The sequence below is a fragment of the Heloderma suspectum genome, chromosome 4 (assembly GCF_057233095.1).
Source record: "Heloderma suspectum isolate Gila_16-S chromosome 4, 16-S_ref, whole genome shotgun sequence".
Classification (NCBI taxonomy): Eukaryota; Metazoa; Chordata; class Lepidosauria; order Squamata; family Helodermatidae; genus Heloderma; species Heloderma suspectum.
Genome location: NC_139461.1, coordinates 143,712,489 through 143,731,741, shown reverse-complemented (window position 1 = coordinate 143,731,741; position 19,253 = coordinate 143,712,489). Strand labels below are relative to the sequence as shown.

The 19,253-nt window shown below is 41.0% G+C and overlaps 1 protein-coding gene across 1 annotated transcript in view; it reads left to right on the top strand.

Moving 5' to 3' along the window:
• The window catches only part of CFAP61 (cilia and flagella associated protein 61), a 212,286-nt gene that overhangs the window by 79,962 nt on the left and 113,071 nt on the right, over positions 1-19,253 (top strand). Inside the window, exons 14-17 of the mRNA XM_084850737.1 lie at positions 1,676-1,802; positions 2,077-2,154; positions 4,310-4,516; positions 12,631-12,765. Coding sequence (XP_084706863.1) covers positions 1,676-1,802; positions 2,077-2,154; positions 4,310-4,516; positions 12,631-12,765 — 547 coding nt within the window. The remainder of the gene's footprint in view (positions 1-1,675; positions 1,803-2,076; positions 2,155-4,309; positions 4,517-12,630; positions 12,766-19,253) is intronic.

Genomic DNA, 19,253 nt, shown 5'->3' with positions numbered 1-19,253 from the left:
AGTCAGATGAATTGGGCTTCTAGAATGAGTTAATTCCTTACTGAGGGCAAAATGAACATATACAGGCTAAAGATATTTTTCTCCTGGTCTATCATTCTCATAATGGCTCTGATTTAGAAAAAAGCAAAAAACAAATGCCTATTTTTCTGATGTTATTTTATCCATTCTCAAACTGCTTCTTGTAACTAATTGCACCTACAGAGGCTCTCTGTATTTTGTGAATATACACCTGGGAGGTAGAAGCAGACACTGTAGTATTTGACATCCAGAGAAACAGGAGGAAAACATCTAAAGGTGCCATAAAATGTGGCATGCACTATATTAATAATAAGTAATAGACTTGTTTTGAGAAAATTATCCATGTTGCAAACTTACTGCTCTTTTCAGCTCTTTCTGCAACTTTTTTCCACGCATAGAAGTTGTGAAAAACGTTCTTTAAAAAGAGCAGCAAGCTCAAATCATGCTGAAGAACTCAACATTAGTTCTTTGGGGTGGTTTTTTTCTTTCCTTTTCTTTTGTGGGTTGATGAAGCTCTCTTGTCTCTGCATTCAGGGAAGGAACTGGAAGTGTAATATGCATTTTACTACCCAGAGTTGTGGTTTTTTACACACTACTTTGCAACAAGTTCCATCTGTGTTTACTAATCTCTGATGGTTCATTCACTTGATGGGCAACAGTCAACAAGTGATAAACGTGAATGTGTGAACTAACCCATTATCTGCAGTAGGTGACTCTCTGCTATACAAATAATAAAGGGATCTAATGAGCTTGTGGATTTTTTAGTTTTGCTTTGTTTGCTGAGAAAAGGTTGATGGTGCAAACAGACCTACAATAGATGATTAGGATGATGCCTGCTACAAATTGTTGTGCAGTAAATCTCAGGGAAACACTCATGGTAGTGTGGTTGAGCAAAACCTCAAATTGTATTCAGCTACATTTCACTGCTCATCATTCTAAAAGAGCAACTAGGTGCCCATCTATTCAACCAGAGTCAGCCAGAGACACTGTAAGTCTATTTGGGTGAGGTCTTCACATGGTACTTGAATGAATGGGTGACTATTTTAACAAGGATGTTGGATGTTGTGCTAGCCTGGAAGGATTTCTGAATTAGAGATTCCTCCTTTTGAACACCAATATCTAATATGAGCATCTTAGAACTAGGTGGTGTTAATTGTGTGATTGGCTTTATATGTCACAAATAAATTAGAAAGGGTTAATCCAGAAATGGTTCATTATGTTTGGAATGCTCACAAAGACTCAACACCTTTCAGGATAAGGAGAGGGATAGTTGCGTACTCCTATACCAAATTTCAACTCCCAGGATTCTTTGGGGGAAGCCATGCCAGTTACTAGTATCAAACTGATGTACGTTTGTACTGTAGGTAAGCCCTAAGATGTAAGAAAGTTGAACTCACCTTGAAAAATCATCTAAGTATTATATAAGGAGTCAACAGTTTCTATCTACTAAAGGAACTACTTAACATGGCAATAGCGAGCTCTAAGACTGAACTTAATGTCACTTCAGTGTGAGAATGCTGTACTAAAACTGACATTTCTCTGGAGATAACAATGATGATTACTATGAATACAGTATGCATATATTTGGGTATCCAAGTGTAAGATCTGAGACAATTAGTAGATACCATTGTTCACCATTTAGGTTTATGTCTTTAAGGTCTTTTCTTGTAAGAGCAGCAAGATCTGGTGATGTCCCTGCTGTTGAAGAGTTAATCAAAACCTTGGAATTGAACAGAAGTATACTGGATGACTTAAATAAGTACATATCAGCACGAAGAGATTCTGTAAGTTGTTGGACTTGCTTAAACTGCTCACCACTGTGAGATGGTGCAAATGAGAATTGGTTCATTTGTGCAAGGTCAGAGCTGTGGACCTTAACATTTGTTGATGTACTAGATCAATATATATGTAACTCTTCCTTGTTGCAAAAGACTAAAATCCCCTTTTGCCTTTTATATGGATATATGTCTGATATATATGAGAGGGGAAATGAAATGGGACAGTACAGAATGTTAAAAGTAAAAGAATGTACACTAACTCTCTTGCTTTATTTTTTAGGATGGGACACTAGTTCAGGCATTTGTAGCAGAGGTTTTGGGTCAAATAGTTGGAATATCAGTTATTAGGAATGAAATGGTAAATATTCATATTTGAAATTCTTTTTTCCATGTTTGATTGGAGAATGCCACACAAAATTAACTTCTGTGTTAAAATCTCCCAGTCTGGACATTCATTTGTGAGAGCGGTAAGGGGAAGAGAGCAAATTTTCTTCCTGGATACAATTCTGTGTGTGTATGCATGTGTGTGTGTGTGTACGTGTCTGTGTGTAAGTAAGAGAGAGAGAGAGAGAGAGAGAGAAAGAAAGAAAGAATATAATGTATGACCAATCCTTAGTCAAAGAAATCAAAGACTCCTGAGCAAACTGAGCAGTCATGGAATAAGAGGAGAGGTCCTTTTATGGACCAGTAAATAAAAGGTCCATAAAACCTTTATGTTCTGTTCTGTTAAAGAACAGAAAGCAGACAGTAGGAATACATGGGAAATTCTCCCAATGGAGGGAAATAAATCATGGGATCCCACAGAGATCTGTATTAGGACCAATGCTTTTCAACTTAAAATGACCTGGAATTAGGAATGAGCGATGAAGTGGCCATGTTTGCTGATTATACCGAATTATTTAGAGTGGTCAAAACAAGAAGGGATCATGAGGATCTCCCAAAGGATCTCTCCAAGCTGGAAGAATGGGCATCTAAATGGCAAATGTGATTCCATGTAAGCAAGTGTAAAGTGATGCCAGTTGGAGCAAAAAACCCACCTAACTTCAAGTATCACTTGATGGGATCCGAGCTAGCACTGACCGACCAAGAAAGAGATCTTGGGGTTGTGGTTGACAGCTGAATGAAAATGTCAGCCCAGTGTTTGGCTACAGTAAAAAAGGCAAACTCTATGTTAGGCATAATTCAGAAAGGAATTGAGAATAAAACTGCCAACATCATACTGCCTTTATCCCAATCTATAGTGTGATCACACTTGGAATACTGTGTACCATTCTGGTCATTGCATCAAAAAAAGGATATCGTAGAGCTGGAAAAAGTGCAGAAAAGGGCAACTAAAATGATCAAGGGGCTGGAACAACTCCCCTATGAAGGAAGGTTTCTATAGCTGGGATTGTTTAGCTTGGAAAAAAGGAGGGTAAGGGGAGACATGATACAGGTCTACAGAATTTTGCATGGTGTGGAGAATGTGGGTAGGGAGACATTTTTCTCCCTCTCTCAAAATACTAGAACCCGGGGTCATCCCATGAAGCTGATTGGTGGGAGATTCAGGACAGATAAAAGGAAGGACTTCTTCACACAGTGCATAGTTTAACGATGGAATTCACTTCCAGAAGAGGTAGTAATAGCCACCAATTTGGATGGCTTTAAAAGGGAAGTTAGACACATTCCTAGAGGAGAAGGCTATCTATGGCTACCAGTCTTGATGGCTATGTGCTACCTCCACAGAGGCAGTATGCCTGCATACATCAGTTACTGGGGAACATGGGCAGGAGGGTTGTACTTGTGTCCTGCTTGTGGGTTTCCCATGGGCAGCTGTTTGGCCACTGTGTGAACAGACCACAATCTTTTTTTTCTTCAAAACAAAATGAAACACTTGATTAAAAATAATGTTATTTTATATATGCATATAGTACATTTTTGCCCTCCTTTCTACATAAATCCCAGGCAAGATATGCCTCCAACTCAGCATCTAACTCTGTTTTGAAATTAAAGAATTCTTTGCCCCTTTTCTATTTTATAATAGTAAACTTTTATCCCTGGAAAGGGCAGGCAGGATCCATGCAACGCTGGGTGACACCTTACCAGTAGTTCCTGCCTCCTTCCAGAACCAACTAGGAAGCGCTAAATCTCCCTTGTGTAAGCGGTGGGTCCTGCTTGTGCTATGGAATCAGCAGGACCCACTGCTTGCAGAAGGGAATTGGCAGGATTGAAGGGAATTGGCAGAGGAGAAGCAACCCATTGGATTCTGCCCTATGTATAAATACAAGAAATATTGCTAAAGAACTTACTGGTATGCTTTCATTTTTAATATCTACCCATATGGCCTTGTTCTGGGGCACAGTGAACTAGGAAATTACTTTGTGCAAGTCCCACTGAATTGGAGCTTGTACAGGAGATTTTCCCAGTGGCTGGCCTTCTTGATGGTGGACCATCTTTTCTTGAAAAATATAGCTGTTTCAGTACAGAAGCACAGCTCATTGATAATCACTGTACTGAATTGACATGTTTTCCAGGATATTGAATATATTCGCTCCCACTACAACATTGAAGACTTTATTTATTTCAGTCACCACCAACAGGAAGAACATGGTCACCTTTACCATTTTGCTCTGAATCCAATCTTTCATCACTATGCCAAACATTTTATGAAGGAGATACTTCGGCTAGCCCACAAATCTTGCCTCTACTATCCCATTTACCCTCAACCGGAAGAAGGCAAGGTAAACCATAAGCTGCATTTTTTAATGTTTATTGTCTATGTTTTATGTTTATTAGAGTATGTGGTCCACAAAAATGTATAATGTAGACATTTCAAAGAATTATGAGGCTTAAATATATAGACTGTTAAAGTCCACAGAAATTCAAAATATATAACAAAACAACAACAACAACAACAGGGACTCAATAGGTAGTCAGTTATCTGATCTGTTTCTGGATATCTTCATTAAGAGCCAATTTGCATGGAGGGCTTCAGAAATCCATATAACATCTATGAATAAAAATTCTACAGTTTTCCAGCACTAGGTCAGCTGATCACTTCTTTGTTTACAAAACACATTCTGTAATATTGCAAAGGATATTGTAAAACCAAACTAAAAGTTAGGAAATGCAAGTTCATTCTCTCTCTCTCTCTTTTCTCTCATACCCATGAGTCATGGATATATATTATCCATGATTCAAAGTTTTTTAAATCCTGAGAGCCATATTGAAAAACTCCCTCAGGGGCTATTCTACACAGATTCACATATGTACGTTTCTATAACATTTTAAGTCAGTCATAAGAATGTCCACAGCACCCTTTAAAAGTTTCTTTAAGGATTTCTGTTTATAAATACATATGTGTAGGATTGTGTGTGTATGATCAGGAAAAAAAAAATTAAGTAGTGCTACAATAAATTAAGCTCTGGTTCCTCAGCAGGATCCCATTTAAAACTATGGATTTAAAAAAATGACTGAGAAAACAAGAGTGGCTAAAATTGTGAGCTGGAATCCCTGGTCCTAATCTTCCCTTGAGTATGAACCTACTAGCCATGTTCACATGTCACAAGCAAGAATGAGCTGCAACAAGCCTCAGGCTTGCACGTTCTCATTCCCTATTTCTTCTTCCACATGGTTGGGAACAGGAATTTAGAAGCTTCTGCCTCTGGTTCTTGATTAACCACAGCTTGCCACTTTGTACAGACTGTGTACAAACTGTGTTTAATCATAAGTATGATTAATTTAAAGAAGCCAGCTTCACTAACTATGGTTTGAGATTGGCTTGTTTTGAAACTAGCCATAGTTAATGTTAAGAACAGTTTGTGAGTCCAGACAACATGACAAACCAAAGTTAAGCAAAAGCACAAATGAAAGCTTCCAAACTGCTCCTCCTGGCAATGTAGGAGGAGTAGGAGAGTAGTGGAGAGTGTTTGAGCGTGAGGTTTGCTGCAGATCATTCCTGCTTGTGCACATTGCACTAAACTATAGTTTAACATGATATGAAAATGCAGCCACTGGGTGGTCTTTAATTAATCAATACATTTATGGATCTCACCCTCCACCTAACAGGCACTCAGGGTGATATGCAATAAAAATGCCACAGAAAAATTCACATAATAAAACAATAAATACAGGCACAAACCATGAAAAATTATCTGAGGGCTACAATTAAAAGTAAAGTTAGAGAGTGAGATAAAGCAACATCAAGAAAATTAAAAGCCCAATGAAACAAAACTCTTTAGTCATCATTAAAACATAGTAACAAGGAAGACCCCCTTCATGGATCACTGCCTTGTTGTGGCGAAGGGGCTTGCGTAACTCAGTGAAGCCATAAGTTATGCCATGCAGGGCCACCCAAGACGGACAGGTCATGGCGGAGAGTTCTGACAAAATGTGGTCCACTAGAGAAGGAAATAGCAACCCACTCCAGTATTCTTGCCAAGAAAACCCCATGGAACGTATCACAAGGCTAAAAGAGATGACGCCGCAAGATGAGCCCCTCAGGTCGGAAGGTGTCCAATATACTACTGGGGAAGAGCAGAGGGAATTTCCAAGTAGTGCCAGAAAGAGTGAAGCGGCTGGGCCAAACCCGAAAGGACACTCAGCTGTGGATGTGTCTGGTGGTGAAAAGAAAGTCCGATGCTGTAAAGAACAATATTGTTTAGGAACCTGGAATGTCAGATCAATGACTCAAGGTAAGCTGGAGGTGGTCAAACATGAGATGGCAAGACTGAACATCGACATCTTGGGAATCAGCGAACTGAAATGGACAAGCATGGGCAAATTTAATTCAGGTGACCATTATATCTACTACTGTGGGCAAGAATCCCTTAGAAGAAATGGAGTAGCACTCATAGTCAACAAAAGGGTGGGAAAAGCAGTACTACGGTACAATCTCAAAAACGATAGAATGATCTCAGTACGAATCCAAGGCAAACCATTCAACATCACAGTAATTCAAGTCTATGCCCCAACCACTGATGCCGAAGAAGCTGAGGTTGATCGGTTCTATGAAGACCTACAACGCCTTCTAGAACTAACACCAAAAAAAGATGTCCTCTTCATCATAGGAGATTGGAATGCTAAAGGAGGAAGTCAAGAAATCACCGGGATAACAGGCAAGCATGGCCTTGGTGTACAAAATGAAGCAGGACAAAAGCTAATAGAGTTTTGCCAAGAGAACACGCTGATCATAGCAAACACTCTTTTCCAACAGCACAAGAGGCGACTCTACACATGGACATCACCAGATGGTCAATATCGAAATCAGATGGATTATGTCCTTTGCAGCCAAAGATGGAGAAGCTCTATACAGTCAGTCAAAACAAGACCTGGAACTGACTGTGGCTCAGATCATGAGCTTCTTGTTGCAAAATTTCAGCTTAAATTGAAGAACGTAGGGAAAACCACTAAACCATTCAGGTATGACCTAAATCATATCCCTTATGAATAAACAGTGGAGGTGAGGAATAGATTTCAGGGATTAGACCTGATAGACAGAGTGCCTGAGGAACTATGGACGGAGGTCCGTAACATTGTTCAGGAGGCAGCAACTCAATCCATCCCAAAGAAAAATGCAAGAAAGCCAAGTGGCTGTCTGATGAGGCTTTACAAGTAGCTGAGGAAAGAAGGGAAGCGAAAAGCAAGGGAGAAAGGGGAAGATATACCCAGCTGAATGCAGAGTTCCAGAGAATAGCAAGGAGAGACAAGAAGGCCTTCTTAAATGAACAATGCAAAGAAATCGAGGACAACAATAGAATGCGAAAGACTAGAGATCTCTTCAAGAAAATCGAAGTTCTCTAAGGAACGTTTTGTGCAAAGACGGGCATGATAAAGGACAAAGAAGGCAGGGACCTAACAGAAGCAGATGAGATGTAGAAGAGGTGGAAAGAATACACAGAAGAACTATACAGGCAAGATCTGAATGTCCCTGATAGCCATGATAGTGCGGTCACTGAATTTGAGCCAGACATCTAGAGAGTGAAGTCAAGTGGGCCTTAGGAAGCATTAGTAACAACAAAGCTAGCAAAGATGACACTATTCCAGCTGAGCTATTTAAGATCCTAAAAGATGATGCTGTTAAAGTGCTGCACTCAATATGCCAACAAATTTGGAACACTCAGCAACGGCCACAAGACTGGAAAAGGTCAGTTTACATTCCAGTTCCAAAGAAGGGCAATGCCAAAGAGTGTTCAAACTACCGTACAGTTGCACTCATTTCACATGCCAGCAAGGTGATGCTCAAAATCCTACAAGCTAGGCTTCAGCAGTATGTGAACTGAGAACTACCGGAAGTACAAGCTGGGTTTCGAAGAGGCAGAGGAACTAAAGATCAAATTGCCAACATTTGCTGGATCATGGAGAAAGCAAAAGAATTCCAGAAGAATGTCTATTTCTGCTTCATTGACTATGCTAAAGCCTTTGATTGTGTGGATCACAACAAACTGTGGCAAATTCTTAAAGAGATGGGAGTACCAGACCACCTTACCTGTCTCCTGAGAAACCTGTACAAGGGTCAAGAAGCAACAGTAAGAACCGGACATGGAACAACTGATTGGTTCAAAATTGGGAAAGGACTACCACAAGGCTGTATGTTGTCGCCCTGCTTATTTAATTTATATGCAGAGTACATCATGAGAAATGCCGGGTTGGATGAATCACAGGTCGGAATTAAGATTGCTGGGAGAATTATCAACAACCTCAGATACGCAGACGATACCACCCTAATGGCAGAAAGCGAAGAGGATCTAAAGAGCCTCTTGTTGAGGGTGAAACTGGTTTGAAACTCAAAGCTGGTTTGAAACTCAACATTAAAACAACTAAAATCATGGCATCTGGCCCCATCACTTCCTGCCACATAGAAGGGGAAGAAATGGAAGTAGTGACAGATTTTATTTTCTTGGGCTCCAAGATCACCGCAGATGGTGACTGTAGCCACGAAATTAAAAGACGCTTGCTCCTTGGGAGGAAAGCTATGGCAAACCTAGACAGCATAGGAAGAAGCAGAGACATCACCTTGCCGACAAAGGTTGTTATAATCAAAGCTATGGTTTTCCTAGTAGCAACGTATGGCTGTGAGAGCTGGACTATAAGGAAGGCTGAGCGCCGAAGAATTGATGCTTTCGAACTGTGGTGCTGGAGAAGACTCTTACGAGTCCCCTGGACTGCAAGGAGGTCAAATCAGTCCATCTTAAAGGAAATCAACCCTGAGTGCTCATTGGAAGGACAGATACTGAAGCTGAAACTGAAATATTTTGGCCACCTAATGCGAAGAGAAAACCCACTGGAAAAGACCCTGATGCTGGGAAAGATTGAAGGCAAAAGGAGAAGGGGACGGCAGAGGATGAGATGGCTAGATAGCATCACCAATGCAATGAATATGGACTTGAGCACACTCCGGGAGAGAGCGCAGGACAGGAAGGCCTGGCATGCTATGGTCCATGGGGTCACAAAGAGTCGGACACGACTGAACAAACAAGGAAGACAACCTCACCTCCCTCGGGTGGGAGGGGGGAGTTCCACAATTGTGGTACTCCTACTGAAAATGCCCTGTCTTGAATACCCACCAACATGATGTGTAACAGAACCTCCAATGATTATCGTAAATTACGGGCAGATCTTAAGCAAGCCATTATTTTTCAGTCTCTGTCCTCCATTTGCAATTTGGAGGTAGTAATTTATTTATTTATTACTTTTATATCTCACCTTTTTCCTCCTTAAGGAACCAAAGGCAGTGTGTATAATCCTCCTCCTCCTCCATTTTATCCTCACAACAACAACCCTGTGAGGTAGGTTGGGCTGAGAGTCAGTGACGGGCCCAAAGTCACCCAGTGAGTTTCCATGGTCAAGTGGCGACTAGAACCTGTATCTCCCAACTCCCAGTCCAACACTCTCGCCACTACAGCCGACTGGCTCGCAGTAATAGTGGACTATCTTAACAGGGCTATTCTAAAGATTACTTGGAGATTTTGACATATAGCTTATGTGAAGCACTTTGAACAGTTGAAATGTGCTATAGGAATATTTATTATCAAAATTTATGTAACAAATCAATGCCACTTTTCAACAGAAATTCCAAGGGCTTGCACATGGACACATAGTAGCAGTAGTATTGTATATTGTATTTATGGTAGAGTTGCATCTATTTGTCATTTAAAACCCAGAAAAGTATACTTTATTGTATAGAACCACAGAATTAGAAAAGATTCAGGATGACATTCCTTTTAATGTGCATATTTAGAGCTTTTTCTATAGGATACCCTTCTAGAATGCATTTAAAGCTTTTGGCTCAGTACTATGCCCTTACAAAGAGTAAGCAGCATTTTCTACATAATTCTGAATATAGAAACTTGCTTACATAAAAGAACGGTACAAGCTGGCTTAAAATGAGGTGACCTGAGGAATTCAACTTGCTCTGACTCTAGGTCCTAACAGTAGCAATTGGTAGGAAATTCCCTATAAAATAAAGATGTGAAGCTGCCACCGGTGCATTATAATGTTTATTCTTAAAACATTGGGTACGGTCCCTACCACTAGCGGCAAGCATCAGCAGTTCCCAGTGCACACACAGACACCCCCAGCAGTGGCGGTGTGTGCATGGCCCCCCCACCAGCAGCGGCGATATAGCGCTTCCAGGGGCAAGCCCCCAAACAACCAGAAACAGATGTTTCTGGAAGGCGCGACCTGCCCCTTCCAGAAACGTGTTTCTGGTCATGTGTGGGCTTGTCCCTGGAAGTGCTATATCACTGCTGCCTGTGGTAGGGGCCATACGAGTGACGCCAATGCTGGGGCTGGCCACACATGCACTGGGAACTGGCGGTGCTCACCGCTAGCAGTAGGGCGCTATTACATCCTATGTATTAGGTCCAATGTTTTAATATTTGATCTGAGTAAATGTGTGGGAAAGAGCTGTTAAAACCCATATTTCACTAAGCTTTACTCTTTCCAGTCAGGAATATTACATAATTATTTTCTTCCATAAGCATAAGTAGTAATTGCTGGATGCTCGGCTCTGACAGAGTTCTTCCATAGGACTTCGTAGAAATACATGCACCCATGTTTCCTCTCACTTTGGCTCATTTTGTAAGTGCAGCAAACTCAGTAATGCTTGCTAGGCCAGCCTCACATGCTTGAACATGGGCAGATAAAAAGGGCATAAGTATATTTTCTACAATGAATGTAACCTAAACTCTATAGGCCAGCATGAGCCTGGCTCCAAAAAGCCTCATGTGCAACCTCTGTCTTCCTTCATTTCCACGCCATCTGTTTGTCAGTTCCCCAGCCTGAGACTCTCATGATGGTTCGTGTGAGCAGTATGTGCCTACCCATCGCTCCGAAATAGTGTCCGGAGCAAAGTTGGTCCTCCCTCAAGAACCCCCCGGCCCTTGTGCACTGAGTCCAAAACAACCATTGCAAAGATACAAAGCTGCAAAAATGTGCAGAAGTGCGATTAAATAAATGAAAACTCCTCTCTGTGCCTCTGTAACTGCACAGCTGCGAAGCGACAGGGGGAGTAAATGGGTGTCACAGAGTGATGCAAGCATTATGCATGCCTACAACACACCCACAGCAAAATGCGAAGTTGGTTTGGGGAAGGGACAGACGGCTCACAACCGTGGGAAACCTGCAGGAAATGAAAAACATCGCAGCAAAACACGTCCTTGAAAATCTGCATTTTCCAGGAGAAAAGTACGGATGGCTGTGAAGTGTTGACTGCGTCATCTGTTCCAAGGGACCTCGACTTGCAGCCGCCCTGGAGTAAAAGGCTCGTTTAGATTGGGCCCAGAGCAGCTTTGCATGTGTATTGGGGGGTGGGCTGCTGATATTTCCTCCACTTCAGCTGCATTCTCCATGCTACACTGCCTGAAGCTCTGGAGCTTGGGTCCCCCAATACTGAGGAACAGCTTGGAGAAGGGACAGAAGCCTTAGTGTGCGCACAGAATTTGGACATGGCTCTCTGGACCCCAGCCATGGATCCCTTAGGTACGCGCATTCACAGCCTTTTTTTAAATCTCAGTTACAAGTGAGCAAGTTGTATTTCATGAAGTGAAATATTGCCATGGCAATATTCACTGACGTGCTGGTGAAATGGGGAAGAGTGTACAGGAAATAAGAAAGCATTAGCAATACTTATGTTTCTCCTGCACAAAGGAAATTAATTTTGTTTGTTTTATGTCTTGTTATTTCTGTATTAACAACAGATTGAATTCATTTTTAATGCAACACAGACTTTTGGAAACATTTTAATATTCTTTAATTTCCATTACTCTTCTCTATTTCCTGTTGCTCTCCAACTGTTTAAATGCAGACCATAACTGCACTTGTTGCGGTAAAATAAAGGTATTTTAATTATCTCTTGTATTCATAAGATAAGGCTTTTTTTCTTCATGTTTATGCCATTTCATTAACATTTTCATTTGGATAAAAGTGACATTTTACTCCATATGCATTTTCTATATACATGTTTAACCCCTCTTTTGCCAAAGAACCAGAGGTGAACCGTAAGATGTAACATTGGTTAATGAGGTTGGATAAGGATGATTCATGATCGCAGTGGAGAAAAATATCCCCTTGGGGAAGCTACTTGTGCTGCAAAATCCCATAAACCAAACCACTTGTTTATCTGTCATTCCCACTGAGATAGTAATATAATTACTCTCATAATTATCTTCATTAGTGTCGGGATTTAGCTGCAATCCATTCCTCTGCTCTGAGAGTGCTTATTTTGGGGGGTGATATTTCTTTTGGATTTAATCAAGGGATAAAGGATTCTTGTATTCACAAAGCACTATTACAGACATCTGTGATGCACTTTTCTGACATTCTCTGTCCTAAAATATAGCTTGTTGTCCTTCAGTTCCAGAATCCCTGTGCCCATTCCCTGACATCTGCCCTTCATTACATGGTTCCCGTGCGACCAAGACGACAGATTGTCTATCCTCTGGAAAAACTTGGCATAAACGCTCCATCAAAAGAGGTCTCTAAGGATCAGGTGGGTAACAGAAGCAGCAGCAAGCAAAAGGCATAGCTCCAGCTAAATGTAGGATTTGGCAGATGGGATGACATTACTGTCTTAATGTTGGTGGGCTGCTTCTTAATTACTTTCAACCTGATGCTCATGCCCTTACACTGTTATGCTCAGCTGTATCGTTTTTGTATGCATGCATTCAAAGTGAGGATTACAACCAACAGCCTTTCAATTATCCAGCATTAGATAGATAATAATATCAGTATTTAAAATAACCAGATTCACAAGATGGCTGTTTTATCAGGCTATTTCCTCCAACGGTTTGATCCTTCACAGAAAGACAAAATCCCCAATCCTAGGCTTGTAATTCCTGCCATTCCTTTCCCCTGTCAGAAGAGATGTGTCAGAAGAGATAATCTGCAGTAGGGAAAAAGTGGTGTCTGGACTGTGGTCAATAAAAGGAGCCCTGCTGAATCAAATCAAAGGTTCATCTAGCTCAGCATCCTGTTTCCCAGTGACCAACCAGATGCCTCTCGGAAGCCCACAGCTCTCTCACACCGTTACCTCCCAGTAACTTTCTCTGAGGTTCCATTTCACCATTGTGGCTATTAGCTGTTGGTAATCTTATCCTCCATGAATTTCTCTAATCCCTTATTAATCCTGCCTCCCCAACAGGTGGCGATGGTGTTTGTGTATTTTGACGATATGACGTGGAATGCATATAGCAGGCGTGCCATCTGTTGGTTGCATGTAGAACACTAAATTGGAGTCTCTTTACCTCAGGGGTGGGGAACCTCAGGCCCCTGATCCAGCCCTCCTGGAGTCCCACTCAGGCCCTCTGGGGTTCCCCAGATGGCTATGCTCACTTTTCCCCAACATCTAATCATTTGGTACTTTCCTGGCTTCTGTGCATTTTTCCTCATTCTAAAAGATTGAAATGTCTCTCCTATGGCTTAGTTAGCTGAAGCTCTTAGGAAGGAAGAGGCTTAGGCTTAGGAAGAGCCTTAGGGGGCAATCCTGTGGCCCCTAGACATTGTTTGAGGGGCCATAGGATACTGCAGATTTTCACCTCCAAGACAGAGCTACAGCCTTGGAGGTGAAAATCCCTGGTCAGGTCTTCATCCCAGTGCACCTCTCTGCCACTGCAGAAAGTTCTGCTACAGCTCCTCTTCTGAAGTTGTCACAGGAAGAGGGAGGGGAAGGAGGAGGAGAGCTCAGAGGCCTGTCTGGTGGAAAAGATTTAAAAGGAGGATGGAGAGGTGGAAATGGTCTCCGTCACTCCCCCTGCCCTGCTGGCAGCCATCTCGCAATGGGATCGGAATCTCAGAAGCCTCCTAGAGGCTTCTGTCTAGTGGGCAGCAACCTGATAGGGCTGCGCCTGAAGCTACAGTATGTTGGGGTGAGGCTTCTTGGTATTTTTGGCCCCACCCCCTTCAATTTCAGCCCACCCACCACTAGAATCCAGGCCCGGAGAAATGGAATTGAAAGAGGCCCCCCACCCCTACTTTACATGGTTGCTGGATGTGGGGTTTTGTACTCTTTTAGTTGCCTGTTGCACATGCAAAAGAGGCATTCTAAACATGGGTGGGGGTCATAAAGTGGCCTCACATTTGCAACTGCATATAACAGTATTCTTTACTTTTAATTCAGCATATTTATTAATTTCTCAGCTATTCTATTGATGCCAAAGAGGCATGTTGAATTTTTTAAGACACAACATGGATTCTGTGTGTGTGATCATTCCTGTGTGAAGTAAGTAAAATAAAATATGCCACAATATATCTCAGCAATGACAACTAAGTCTATCTATTTGCACATTGTTTAGGGAAACATACATAGTGAATGTTGGATTTGTTTTAGGATAAATTTTGCTTGTCTTCCACACCAAGTGTGTATGTCATTTTAGCACCATATATTCCCTTGCATAGTTGCATTATAGATTCTTGGCTCTGCAAATCTCAAGTAGCTAAAAGGTTTCAGAGTCTGCCTCAGCCATATGGACCATGTTTTTAAGTTCCTTCCCTTATCTCTTGGGACCTTTCCTCTAACACTGCTCACCACTGTTCACTGTCTGCTCTTTATGACAAATTCACCCCTGTACTTGCTTTCTTCTTGTTTCTTGTCGCTTTCTTTCCGCTCCTATATTTTAAATACATCAGAATCTTCACATTTTACAACTTCCCCTGCTTTTCCAGTGCTCAGTGTCTTCATTTATGAAGAATCCTCCATTATATAAAAGCAACTTCAGCACTCACTTAACCTCTTCTATTTTCTGTCATATGTATTTAATGATTAAAATAGTTTCCAATTTCTTTTCTTTTTTCTCAAGGTCACCTTCTCTGCTCAATTCATGATCTTTTTCTGTTCTTTTTTTGTGTTGGTACCTCCCTTGGCCCCTTAGAATGACAGCCTAGAATGTAAATAAATAATATTGCAGTAACACCCCTCCTCACCCCCACCCCCCACAGTTCCATCTGTTGTACTGATCTTTTCCACCTTCCCTTCTCATGTCTCTTATCTCCTGCTTCCCAGCTTGCTCCCTCTCCTTCCCTCTAATTGCTGGATCAACCATCACACAATGCCAAAGGTACAGTCCACTCACACTGTTCCCATGCGCTTCAGTGGAACTTGTGCAGTAGAATTTCTCAAAACAGTTTGCCCCAAATCGCCTTCCCATACAAGTAATCAGGTTGCTGTCTAGATTTCTCATCCTAACTACATCCCGAATTCTCCTGTTTGTATTCACTTCCCTTCTATGTTCTGTCCCATATCTTGCTTTGTTGCCCTAACCACCCTGTTCTCAGTTGCCATAAGAATTGTTATTCTAGATCAGTTCATTGGTCCATCATGCCCACTTCTCTGCCTGTGAGAAGTGGCATTATAGGAAGTTTTATTAGCACTAATGCTAGTAAAGGAACAAATAATATACTCCATCTCCTCCTGGCCTTTCCCATCCTCTAACATTTTAAGGTACATGATAAATGCCTTGTACGTACAACATCATGTTGCTCCTTTTTTAATTGAGAATTCCTATGTGCTATTTGAAACAAGTGTTTTTTTGTGACAGTAAATCTTTTAAATTGTTGCTATGCTGTGCTTATAGTTTCGGAATATCCCCAATATTTCCTTCTGTTTTGTGTAATATTGTGTCTCAACTTTCTTGGTATTTGTTTCTTCCTGACGCAATTAGCTTGTTTCTTACATTCCACAAAGCTTTTCTTGCAAGTCCCTGGTGGTGGCTGATAGGTATGTGTAAAATCTTCACAATTATTTCCATGAATATTTTCACCCTGCCAGAAAGTGACATTGCATGTTTTGGACACCAGTCCGCAAAAGCAGATACACATGTTCCTAGAGGAGAGGGGGAAATCTTTTGAAGGTTGGGATATAAACCTAATAAATAAATAAACAAACAAGCAAATGTAAATATTAAGATAAAAATGCCAAGTTGTTCATTCAGATCCTAACGAATATAAAATAGTTTGCTATTTTACATAAAGGTGGCTGCTTGTCTTAATCATTCCCCATTCAAATTCCTACCAGATTGCTATTGCATGTTGTGCCAGGTTTTGTTCATATTTCCTCCATCTGTGCAATTGGCTTAATTATACAACTTTAGTACTTTTTTCTGTTTTTTCATGGATTAGAAATAACTGTTCGGAAACCGGTTGTAATATTTAAGATGCTTATCCGCAACTACAAATGTTTGATTTTTATTCCCCCAAAATGAAAACAATAGGTATTTGTTGCAACTCGGTCAGTATTTGTAGCATTCCAATAAGTAATGAATGAGTTGATGGGTCCTTCCTTTGTCAGGACCGTGGGCATTTCATAGTCAGACACGGTCCAGGGTTGAGCCAGAAGGAAAAGCTGAACTTGATAAACTTCCATGAGGTTTTGAAGAGAATAAGGAGGTCACACAGATAGAGATCTTTCACAGGGATAACAGGAGTCATTTTGGGACACCTGTCTTTTTAATCTGATAGGCAATATCAGAAAAAATGGTTTAAACAGTACATCTTTCTTGAGTATTAGTTTTATGATGTGTGAATAATTAGCTTGAGAGTAGGAAACTATAATTATTTATTTTAAACACTTATATATTATCAACTTGTTTACATTCTCACCATCTGGGAGCATTCTGCTATCCATCTGTTTTGTGTAATTATGTAATTATCAATATAAGCCTAGAATAGGTTAATTAACATGAATAACTGTTCCATGATGCATAATTAAAATGTCATATGTGTACTGAATTAGTTATTCTTTCTGACCACCCATTGTTCATGATTTATTATTTCTTGGTTGCACTCAAACTGTCAAGTTTTATTGTGCACTTGAGGAGCATTGCTTCTCCTACCACTCACAAAAGGCTGCAGAATCTACTACGACTACTAGTAGTAGTAGCAGCAGCATTGTGGAAAGCTTTCTCAGTTTGTTGATGCTTCAAGAAGGATACATTTGCATTTCCTTGTCAATGGGCAGGCAGAATGTTGATCATAGTCCACTAATCACCTACGAGCTGGATCATGGTGCACTGGCGGCCATTCTCTGAGGAAAGGGACTGTTACGCAAGCATGATCTTATGCATTTTCAATTTGCCAGCCCAGGCCCGACAGACCTTGGAAATAACAGCAATGCTGGTGTCTGTATGGAGCCCGGGGCTGCTGCTACAAGCTCATTTGCCTGTCTATTCTCATCCTGCTAACTGTGACCATGATTTGTGTGACCTACTTCCTCCTAATGGAGATTATGGTGGGCTCAGGCTGCCCCAACAGTCCTGCATCCTAGCTCCTCCCAGGAGATGAAGGGGAAGGAGTGGCAGACTAGACAGCAGGTGGCGGCCGCAGCAGGAAGGTGGGCATGCAGTGGAGGGTAAGCTAATTGTGGGCATTGCAGAAAAACGGGCAGCCTTGCTAGCTCTGCTGCCACACAGCAGCAGGCATTCTCCTTGGAAGGTTGGGTAGCTGTGAGTCTCCCATAGGGATAGGCAAATCAGTCTATTTCTGATCCATATCACTTTCGCATGTGTTCACCCATAGGACTGTTCCATCCCTTTTCAACGTTAATCTGTTAGGTTTTTAAAATCCACACTAAAATTTAAATAGATATTTTAACATGTAGATTTTCTCTCAAAATTCATATTTCCAAATATATTTTGATATGTGTTTTGAGATGATAACTGCATCGGAACATTTGGGAAGTGTGAAAGCCAGTGAACAACTAAGTTCAATTCACACATTACTATGGGAAGTGTAGATCAAGTCAGTTCACATTAGAATTCACAAAGATCACATTCCCCTAGCATCCCTAGTCTCCCTGCCTTCCCTATTGTGTGTCTAAGTAGTGTATCTGTCTTTCATGGCTGTATATGTTTGTATTCAGTGGTGCAGCTAGGTAACTTTAGACCTTCACCTTACTAGACTTACTGGGGGCAGGAGGTGGGGGGCTTTAGATGACCATGTGTATTACTTCACTTGTGAAACACAACTACAATTTCTCTTCTCCCCACCCCAACTCTCACTCAATGTTTTAGAACTGCTTTTACATTCCTGATATATTAGGAAAACAACAAAAAACTGTTTGCCAACCCTAGATTTTTTGTTTGTTTGTCACCTCTGAGGAGGTGCTCTTTTGTTTTTTAAACTCACTTAAATCATACTGTCATCATGACTACAGAAATAAAATGGAGTTTGCTTCTGCTTCCCTGCTGTTCTTCTCACCTGCCACTCTGAGTCGTCATTGGGCAGGATGGGGGGTGGACTTGGCCCCAAGCTTCAGCCCTACCTGCACCACTGTTTGTATTTCTCTGAAACAGTTATATATAAATACTTACTTGTGTTATATGAAGGACTGCATGGAATAATATTTAATTTCATTCTTTACCTTGGATTTAGCACATTTGATGTAGCAGAATAAACTACTGAAAAACCCCTCACGTTATGTTTTTCAATATTGTTCAAAGCCCTTTTGTTTTACTGACAGCTTCTTCTCAACACCGCTTTCCCGCTCCTACTTTGCTCTCACTGTCCTTGGCCTTGTTTGTCCATACTGCCATTTAGTCCCATTGGGTGTAGCAATCTACAGGATTTTGTTTATAGGCAAAGTTGTTGGGAAAGGGAGGTGGTTTTCAACACTGAAATGGAGTCGTTTGCAGCTCATCTATATAGGGATTAACATATAAGTCCCAATGGTATAAATGGGACTTACTTCCTAATACGTGTGCTTAGGACTGCAATATTAAAGTAAAGAATGAATTTAAAAAATCATTCCGTGAGAATGTACATGAGATAATTTAGAAAACAATATGGTTTAATTTTATGGTTTTAATTTAACAGAGATGAGGTTTCCAAGAAGCAACTGTTGTTCAAGATTCTATTGTGCAAGAATAATAAATTGTTAATGATTTGTGTAGAACATGCATGGATGAAAACCATTATTTATTCTACAATCTCTTGTCCCATGTAGTCGATGGTTTTATAGCACTAGCAGTCATGCAAGCACATTTGTTC